The 10,031-nt window shown below is 38.4% G+C and overlaps 1 protein-coding gene across 1 annotated transcript; it reads right to left on the reverse strand.

The window, feature by feature from the left end:
* Positions 1-3,252: 3,252 nt before the first annotated feature.
* LOC132166710 (myosin-16-like) lies at positions 3,253-5,276 on the reverse strand. Its single transcript, XM_059577578.1, has 3 exons — positions 5,250-5,276; positions 4,069-4,322; positions 3,253-3,419 (listed from the first exon to the last, which is right to left on the reverse strand). Exons 2-3 carry the CDS (start codon positions 4,319-4,321, stop codon positions 3,376-3,378), a joined length of 297 nt encoding a protein of 98 aa, XP_059433561.1. The 5' UTR covers position 4,322; positions 5,250-5,276; the 3' UTR covers positions 3,253-3,375.
* Positions 5,277-10,031: the final 4,755 nt, after the last annotated feature.

Consider the following 10,031-nt stretch of genomic DNA (forward strand, 5'->3'; position numbering starts at 1 on the left):
TTTTTTTTTTTTAATTGGGTGTATTGAAATTTTAGGTTTTGAATATTTTTTCTTTACTAAAATTTCTCTTAGTGGTTTGCCGGTGGAGGTAAACTTGTTAAGCCAAACAATATATGTTAAATGTGTTCGGGTTACTTTTATTATGTTACTTTCTTCTTTATCATAATCTTAAAATTTATTTTGTTACGTCTTTCTTGATCTATCATTCTTTTTTTTTTTTTTTTTTTAATGAAAGAAAGATTCACCCCCACTACACCCCTTGGCATTTGAGAATTATATATATATATTTGATGAAAGAAAGATTCACCCACACTGCACCTTAGCATGTGAGAATCACACACACACACACACACACACATATATATATATATATATATATATATATATATATATATATAACATTATATTCTCACATGCTTTAGAGTAAAAGGATATTAACTATAGTGTAAGCATATTTCTCGGCAATGGTTATTAATTGATGTAGCTAGAGTAGGTCCTATCTAACTCTTCAATTAATCTCTCACTTATCGAGAGATTGTGAACCCTACACTTGATTATGAAAAGTATTAACATAATAATTGAATGATTAAATTATCATTTTTCTGTAATACTAAGCTTTGGAATCAAAAAAATATTTGCTAAACTTATTTAGTAGCTAGAAATAAGTGCCACGTGCATTTGTATAATTAAGTTGCATTTCTTGATCGACCCGTTCAAATTTTCATCGTTGTCTCATGCGCGCAAGACCCTTAAAACATTGCTCCCTGCTACTCATATGACTTTGACTTTATAGACTGGGTTAGAATTGCATACATATATGTGTGAGCTAGGAAATTTCTTGTATGGATTTATTTGTTGCGAAAGGATATTGTTAATTAGTTCTAGTTAATTAGACAGAAAATAAATTGGTCCTAAGAGTATGAGTGGTAGCTAGACAATTGTTTATGTTATTATTATGAGATTAATGGTGGATTTTTATAATAATTTGATTAACTTAATTAATTAGTTATAGCCAGATTTGGCAACAATTACACGACATTTTTTTTTTCTTTTTTATAATTTGAAAAGCAAAGATTTTGCAAGCTGACAATAATAAACTGGATTATTAGTTGCAGAGTATTAATTTGATGTAATTTTGCGTGGCCCTCGTTCATGATATGCCTTATTCGATCACATATTGAAGTTGGCCCAAATGCTTGATTTGCTCAATTCACTCGCTACACGTACATTTTGCTGCAAAGTTTGCAGGAATTAATATTTCATAGTACATTTTTATTTTGATTTTTAAATATCCTTTTTGATCTATCTCATTTTTCTTCAGCCTTGTTGAGAGAAAATTCATATTATATACCTTATTTAGAGTAAAAGGATTTACTTAATCCGTTGGAAGCCGCCTTCAAGTGCATCCTGTCTCCTTTATTGGTTTCAATTTTCAAAATTCAAAGATTAACCTTTCGATCTTCATATTGAAATTCTTTTATTTAAAATTAAATATGTTTATCTATTTATAGTTTCTCAACCTCTTGGTGTTGTTGAAACAACCAGTTACAACTTACATGCATGCATGATGCATGGACGTACATACGTACAACCAAATCTTACTTGATATGGTTGTAACCAGGCAAGAAAAAATAAATAAAAATTGAGATAGTACATGAAGAAAAAAAAAAAAGAAGATATATAATTAATAAAAGTGAAATCAAGTTAATCATTTCCAGCTTAGCTGATCATCACCATTTACGTACGTCCACCATGCAGGGGTTGCGAGCACATGCAGCAAGGCCAGCTGGCTAGGTGCACCTGCCTGAACCCGGTTTCGGGACGTAAGTGCATGGATTGGGACCAGGTGGTGGCACTATCCCCCTCAGGGACTGGAATTGTTCTCTCTGCAGTGACCTTGTGGCTCCAAGCTGGGAAGAAGCTAAGAAAATGGCGAAGAACAATAGGATTGTGAGCACTTGTCTATAAGAGAGACCCATCGTCGTCGTTTCAAAGGAAATTAATGAACTTTCTTTGTGATATTTTTCTCTACTCTCTGGTGGGTTTTGGGCACAAGTTAATTTGAAAGGAAATAAGCTTGGAGTTGGTGTGAGAATGGAGGAGATGGAGAGCTATTTATATATATATATATATAGAGAGAGAGAGAGAGAGAGAGAGAGCTTCTTTATATATGCTTGACCGGTGCATAAATACAAGTTGGACGAGGCATCGATCGGGTTGAAGGTTGAACCCTGTCGAACGTATCAAATTAATACACGCTGTATATGTATAATAATATTTCAAGGTCAAAGCATTGAAAAATATAGGGAATTAATGGGTCTAAAAACAAATAAAGGTAGTATACATACGGTTGAAAAGTTGAACAATGACCGAGCCTTGAACGTTTATGAGACTTCAGCCCATGTCCACGCAACGGAACTCTTTTTCTTTTACCGTGACAAAAACTTCACATACTTAATTGAGGCCCAAGTAAACCCATTCCCACTTAAGTTGATTGGTTCAAAATGCCCAAAGCTCAACAGGAATGGATGAACAGGTTACGGTCAATACATGAGGTTTGTTGAGGTTGGCAATTTCTTACAAGATTCGCGTTAATTAGGTTTGAGATGCAAGATCCATTTAGTTAATTAATTAATTGATTTAGAGTTAACATACGTCCAACACCCGATCCACAACACCGCAGGCTAGTCCAACCAAAGCCATGAACTTCGAAACAAGATTAAGGATATATGCCCAAGACAAACAAGAACTGACCACAAATCCTACTACGTACCTTGTTCCCCTATAAAAAAGATCTTTGGCATCCTTAATCTAATGCAAGGTGCCACAAAAGCATGGATGCGAGTGAGAGTGCTTGCTAGAAGGAGAAAGCCCAAACTCATAAAATAGTTTATGATTTTAAAAAAAGAAACATTTTACGGAAATTAAATAATAAGAGTTTTTTATCAACCAAAAATGTTTCGATTTGATTAGGATTTTCGGTCATATCAAACAACCAAAAAAAAAGGGAAAACATATTCCAGAAAATATTTTATGTCGAAACAAACGGAACCTAAACGCAAAAGCTAGGAAGAATAAATTTATTCTTGGAGATTGTCCAACATACAATCATGTTTTTGCACTTTTGGCCCTTAGCCCGTTTGAGCAAGTAAAATCACAAAATATGCAAGTGAACTAATATAGCATTACTTATCTACAACCGACTAATGACTAATTAAGCATCCTAAACAAGATTATCAGTCCATCTACAATCTTTTATGACAACGAATGTGAAAATTCATTTTTGAGTAGGTACCTATTCTACAATGCCAAAAGGCCCAAGTTTTATGAAACTAGCTCATATCGAAGCTAGATTTAATATAGAAAAAAGTTCCATTAGAAGTAGTCATCAAATGCCCTCTCCTTATCACTTTCAAATCCTGCACAGTGCACCAATCCAAGGAAAAGAAAAAAAAAAAAAAAAAATCATTGTTAGCTTGGAAACATTCCATATTCAAAAGAGTAGCAAATAAAATTGGAACATAAAAATGTTATCTAAGAAGCAAGGACAAACTGAGATGCAGACTCAGAGGGAATGAATTGCAAAGAAAATTATGTTCCAACAAAGTGAGAACTTTCGGGCAAACTCGGTGCTTTCGATCTCCCTTGCAATAAGCCAAGTAGCAACAAGCTGGTCAATCATCTTAAGTCATTTGATCTTTTGATTTTAGATGTCCATTTTGCTTTTGGGTGATTCTCTTGTATACATTCTTCATATTAGGATTGCACACCTTATTGCACTTTTTTAGAGAAATTTATTACTTAATAAAAAATTTAAAAAACTACCTCTTACTTCTCCTCTTAGAGCAACGAGGGATCAATTGAGATTTCTTGAATTAGACAAACATTTTTTAATTAAATATGATAAGGCTATGCAAAAGTATGGAGGTCAGAAAGAATATTTAATTTACTGTAGGAAATCAGCTTATCAAAAATTTATATATCCATGGATCTCTTTGTTTGATTCAATCCTTTCAGCAACTTATTTTCACTTCTACTCAATGCAATACACTAAGAAGATGGACTGACCTGAGAATTCTGCTGCTGAAATATCCTGAACTATCAGTTGGAAGGAACTCGAGTTAGTGGCACAGAAGGTTGGTGAAGCTGGAATTGGAGCTGCAAAAGTGAAATCAGAGTCGGAGGATGAAGCATCTGAGTTACTGGAAGTGAATTCAATCTGTTCATCCCCATCAACGGGTCCAGAAGTTGAAGTCTGTCTTGATGAAGTAGACAATATCATTTTCAGCTCTGAAACTTGACTTGACATGGAAGACATCATCCTGAGACACACTAAATTAGATTTAGTATTAGTCAAATGACTTAAGAGAGGTTTTACAAGTTGTCATAATTTTAAAATGATTGCAACTTCTATCGAATGCAAATACTTGAAGTATCTTCTGTATTAATACCATGCTCCTTTCCTTATGCTCCCAACCCCCTCTCTCTCTTTAATTTTTATTTATTTATTTTGTTGCTAGTATCTTCTGCATTCTTTCTCGTTTTCACAAAAAATTTCTTTCCATTTTGTCCACATTTTCAAGTATCTTTCCACAAGAGTAGGTAGCAAGGTCTATAATCTTGACTCGAAGAATATGTTTTCTTGTCATTAACACTTCAAAAAAAAAAAAAAAAAAACAATCATTTATTTTTCCAGTCAGAAGAGTAGAAAAGAAGTGATCAAGGCCAGACTCAAAGGAAAAGGCAAAGTGGTCGAAAGAAAAATGAATATCAAATGGTCACAGTGCTATATTAGCGCTTAAAACATCTTCCAAATGGTTGATTTTCATCTGTTAATCTCCCTAAGAGTGAAATTTTCAAGATTGTCAGCAATTTTGTGATATTTTCTATATTATAAGATAATATTTGCTCAAAAAACATGGGGGGTTTGATACGGTCTCATCTTCAACTTGGAGGACTTAAGGCTAGCAGAGAGGGCTCTCTCCCATCTCCCTAAAGAATAAAATAAAAGAGAGAAAATATTCACATGCCATACTATCTTTTTACAACCGGAGTTTCATTCCAAGAATTGGTTCCACATTTGGCAGTGAACTATGTCACATGCAAGCATTTATTGTCAGATTTGATTTAATTGTTGAGGAAGCACCATGTCAAATTCTACATCTAACATTTCCAAAAAAGGATTATGTTAATCAACAATTGTGAGATTATAGCAATATTCTTGAAGAGCATCATACTAATAATACTACCTGTTCAAGGAGTCCTGAAGTTGATGAACTATTTGTTGGCAAAGTGTGGCTCATCTTTGTTGACAATTGGGTTCACTATCATTATGTTGGCAAAGTGTGGCTCACCTTTGTTGACAATTGGGTTCACTATCATTACTCATCACATTTCTCCACGTAGAAATTTGCAGCTGCAATCTTTGACAAAAAGGAGCTTTGTTAAAGCCTTGGCCGATTGACTTCCCTTAAGAAGCCTTGTCTCATTTGTCTTTATGAAAGCTTATAGATAAGGGGGCTTCTAGATGAAAGAAGAAAAATAGGTGTGAAAGGAGAATTGTGGGCTATGCTATAGAGTAAGTGACCGAAATGTTTGAAATATGGGTGCTGGAAATTGCCTATATAACAAAATGGAAGGCCACTTGCAAATTAGACACCAACGAGAGCTTCTTAAAAGAAAGTGATAGTGCTTTCATAAAAAGAGCAAGAAAAATACAAGAGTAGTGTTTTTCTAAGAGAGTGAGCAAAACACAAGAGTGTGTATTTTTCAGGAGTGTGAGAGATACACTGTGTGAGTGAGATCTGCTGATCCATAATTGTAGTTCATTCAAAGTGATATAGTAATATCTGGTGTGCTCTGTGGATGTAGGCAGTATTGGCCGAACCACGTATAAATTCTTGTCTTGTGCCTTTATATTTTATTGTGTTGTTGTTTTCTTGAAAAATTGAATCCCAAGATCCTGTCAAAAGGAATTAGCGGCGTCCTAATTTCCTAACAATTGGTATCAGAGCTCGGTTCGTGTTCCGTTCGAGTGGGAGCAATAGCGTCAAGTTTATACAACAAGAAGTATGTCTCGCGAAACCCCCGAAACCACTCCTGAAGTTGCTTCTTCAAGTGACAGTTCAAAGAAGTGGAGTCCAAATTATGGATCTGGTGGATCTATGAAAGTTGAAATAAAGCCATTTGATGAGAAGATCAGTTTTGGCTTATGGCAAAGGCGGATGCGTGGCGTTCTTATTCAACAAAGGCTGTTAGTTGCCTTAGAAGAAAGACCGGAGGGCATGACTGACCCCGAGTGGTCAGATATCGATCAACGGGCAATCTCTACCATTGAGATGTATATCACAGATGATGTGTTAAATCATGTGATATCAGCAATCTCTGCCAAAGATATGTGGGACAAGCTAGAAGCCATATATCTGGGGAAATCCTTGTCAAATAAGCTATTCCTCAAGAAGAAACTCTTCAAGCTGGAGATGAAGGAAGGCGAGGATGTGATGAAGCATATCAACATCTTCAACGCTTTGATCAACGACTTGAACCGGATAGATGTTCAATTCAGTGAAGAAGATCGAGCCTTGTTATTGCTTGCATCATTTCCAGATTCATATGAGCATTTTGTCACCACGCTCATGTTTGGAAAGACAACTCTCAAGTTCAATGAGATTGTGCAAGACATCATCTCTCATGTGACCATGAAGAAGGCAGATGATAAGTCCACTTCCGGATCTGCTTTGAATGTGGAAAGTAGAAGCAGAAGTTCAAACAGAGGTAGCGGGCATGGAAGGTCGAGATCAAGGGCCGGCAGGTCAAAATCAAGATATCCAAGAAATTCCAATAGCCAGAGCAGCTCAAAAACTATTGAGTGTTGGAATTGTGGCAAGACGGGTCACTACAAAAATCAGTGTAAAGCTCCGAAAAAGGAGGCAACAAGCGACTCTGCAAACGTGGTGGCAGATGAAGCGCAAGAGGCCCTGATCCTCTCGGTTGACAGTCCCTTTGATTCTTGGGTGTTGGACTCAGGGGCTTCCTTTCATACCACAGCGATACGCGAAATCTTGGGAAACTATGTTAGTGGAGATTTCGGGAAAGTGTATCTAGCTGATGGTACGGCACTTGATGTTGTGGGCATGGGAAATGTTCGGATCAGAATACATGCCGATTCAGTATGGAAGTTGGAAAAAGTCAGACATGTTCCAGAGCTGAAGAAGAATCTGATCTCTGTGGGACAGCTTGATGATGAAGGGCATGGCATTCACTTCCACGGAGGTAAGTGGAAGGTCACATTTGGGGCTATGATGATAGCTCAAGGTGAAAAGACTGGTACCCTCTATATGACCACAGATATGAGGGATACTATTGCTGTTGCGAATGCAAGTGCTGAAGCAGATCTGTGGCACCAAAGGCTAGGCCACATGAGTGAAAAAGGACTCAAAGTTTTGCACTCATTGGGGAAGCTACCAAAGTTAAAGTCGATTAATATCGACTTCTGTGAAAATTGCATTTTTGGCAAACAGAAACGGGTGAGTTTCAAAACGGGTGGCAGAACCCTCAAAAATGAGAAGCTGGAGCTAATTCACACAGATGTCTGGGGGCCAGCTACAGTCTCGTCCATTGGCGGAAAGTCATACTTTGTGACTTTCATTGATGACCATTCCAGGAAGGTATGGGTTTATTTCTTGAGACAGAAATCGGAGGTGTACGAAGTATTCAAGAAATGGAAGGCCATGGTGGAGAACGAGACAGGCTTGAAGATCAAGAAGCTAAGATCTGACAACGGTGGAGAGTACGAGGACACCGGGTTCAAAACGTTCTGTTTCGAGAATGGGATCCGTTTGGAACGGACTGTTCCAAGAACCCCACAGCAGAACGGGGTGGCAGAAAGGATGAACCGAACACTGACAGAAAGAGCCAGAAGCATGCGCATTCAGTCAGGCCTACCCAAGCAGTTTTGGGCTGAAGCAATCAACACAGCAACCTACCTCATTAATCGAGGACCGTCAGTGCCGTTGGAGCAACGCATACCGGAGGAGGTATGGAGCGGAAAGAAGGTAAATCTTTCATGGTTAAAAGTTTTTGGTTGCATTGCTTATGTGCACATTAGTGACCATGTGAGGGGAAAGCTAGACCCTAAGTCACTAAAGTGCACCTTCATTGGATATGGAGGAGACGAGTTTGGTTATCGACTCTGGGATGACCAAAATAAGAAAATCATTCGAAGTAGAGATGTGGTTTTCAATGAGAAGGTGATGTACAAGGATAGAGGTGCTGCACAACCTACTAATCCAGTACAAGATGATCATATGTATGTTGAGTTGGATGATCTTCCAGAAAGTAGTCCGGTGCAACAAGTTGGTGAGGATCCTCAGCCTGAAGAGCTTGAAGAACCTGCAGAACAACAAGCACCACAAGATCCAATTCCTACGCCTGCACCTAGAAGGTCTGCTCGTCCACATGTACCAAACAGGAAGTACATGAACTTTCTGTTATTAACAGATGGTGGAGAACCTGAATGCTATGATGAAGCATGTCAGGTAGAGGACTCGAGCAAGTGGGAGCTTGCAATGAAGGATGAGATGAAGTCTCTTATCTCTAACAAGACATGGGAGCTAGCTAAGTTACCCGTGGGAAAGAAGACTCTACACAACAAATGGGTATATAGAATCAAAGAGGAACATGATGGTTCCAAGAGACACAAGGCGAGATTAGTGGTCAAAGGCTTTCAGCAGAAAGAAGGAATTGACTACACAGACATTTTCTCACCGGTTGTGAAACTGAATACCATTCGTTCAGTTCTCAGCATTGTTGCAGCAGAGGGGTTGCACCTAGAGCAGTTAGATGTGAAGACTGCTTTCCTTCATGGAGACCTAGAGGAGGAGATTTACATGCAACAACCAGAGGGTTTTCCAGTCAAAGGAAAAGAGAAACTTGTGTGCAAATTGACTAAAAGCTTGTACGGCCTGAAGCAAGCTCCAAGGCAGTGGTACAAGAAGTTCGATGGGTTTATGCAGAGGCATGGCTACAACAAGTGCAACGCTGACCATTGTTGTTACTTCAAGAGGTTTGAATCCAGTTACATTATTTTGTTACTGTATGTCGATGACATGTTAGTAGCAGGTTCAGATATGGATGAAATCCAGAAGTTGAAGAAGCAACTATCGAGTGAGTTCGACATGAAGGATTTGGGCGCAGCGAAGCAAATTCTTGGGATGAGAATAAATAGGGACAAGCAAATGGGTACTTTGCAGTTGTCTCAAGAGGAGTACATTTGCCGTGTTCTGAAAAGGTTCAGCATGAGTAATGCTAAGCCAGTTAGCACACCCTTGGCTAGTCACTTTCGGCTATCCAAGGATCAGTCCCCCAAGACAGAAGAAGAGAAGGAATTCATGGCTAAGGTTCCATATGCCTCAGCCATTGGAAGTTTGATGTATGCCATGGTTTGCACGAGACCAGATATTGCTCATGCAGTGGGAGCTGTGAGCAGATTCATGTCAAATCCCGGAAAACAACACTGGGAGGCAGTGAAGTGGATACTAAGGTATCTACGAGGTACAACTGATAGAAGCCTATGTTTCAGAAAAGGCGATCTAAAACTACAAGGGTTTGTAGATGCAGACTTTGCTGGAGAGGTAGATCACAGGAGGAGCACTACCGGATATGTTTTCACAATAGGTACTACTGCAGTGAGTTGGATTTCGCAAATACAGAAAATTGTTGCCTTATCCACTACAGAGGCAGAGTATGTGGCTGTGACTGAAGCCAGCAAAGAGATGATCTGGTTACAGGGATTGTTAGCAGAAATGGGATTCAAACAGGAGAAGAATGTGTTGCACAGTGACAGTCAGAGTGCAATACATCTGGCAAAGAATTCAGCATTTCATTCTAGAACCAAGCATATCGGACTTCGGTATCATTTCGTCAGATCACTTCTAGATGATGAGGTGTTGACACTTGAGAAGATCCAGGGCAGCAAGAATCCCGCTGACATGTTAACCAAAACAGTTACTACAGAGAAACTGAAGTTGTGC

The sequence above is a fragment of the Corylus avellana genome, chromosome ca11, assembly GCF_901000735.1.
Source record: "Corylus avellana chromosome ca11, CavTom2PMs-1.0".
Taxonomy (NCBI): Eukaryota; Viridiplantae; Streptophyta; class Magnoliopsida; order Fagales; family Betulaceae; genus Corylus; species Corylus avellana.

Coding starts and splice junctions, on each gene's coding strand:
- LOC132166710 (XM_059577578.1), bottom strand. CDS start 4,321: ATGATGTCTTCCATGTCAAGTCAAGTTTCAGAGCTGAAAATGATATTG. Junction 3,420..4,068: donor TTCAGCAGCAGAATTCTCAG/GTCAGTCCATCT, acceptor TGCACTGTGCAG/GATTTGAAAGTGATAAGGAG.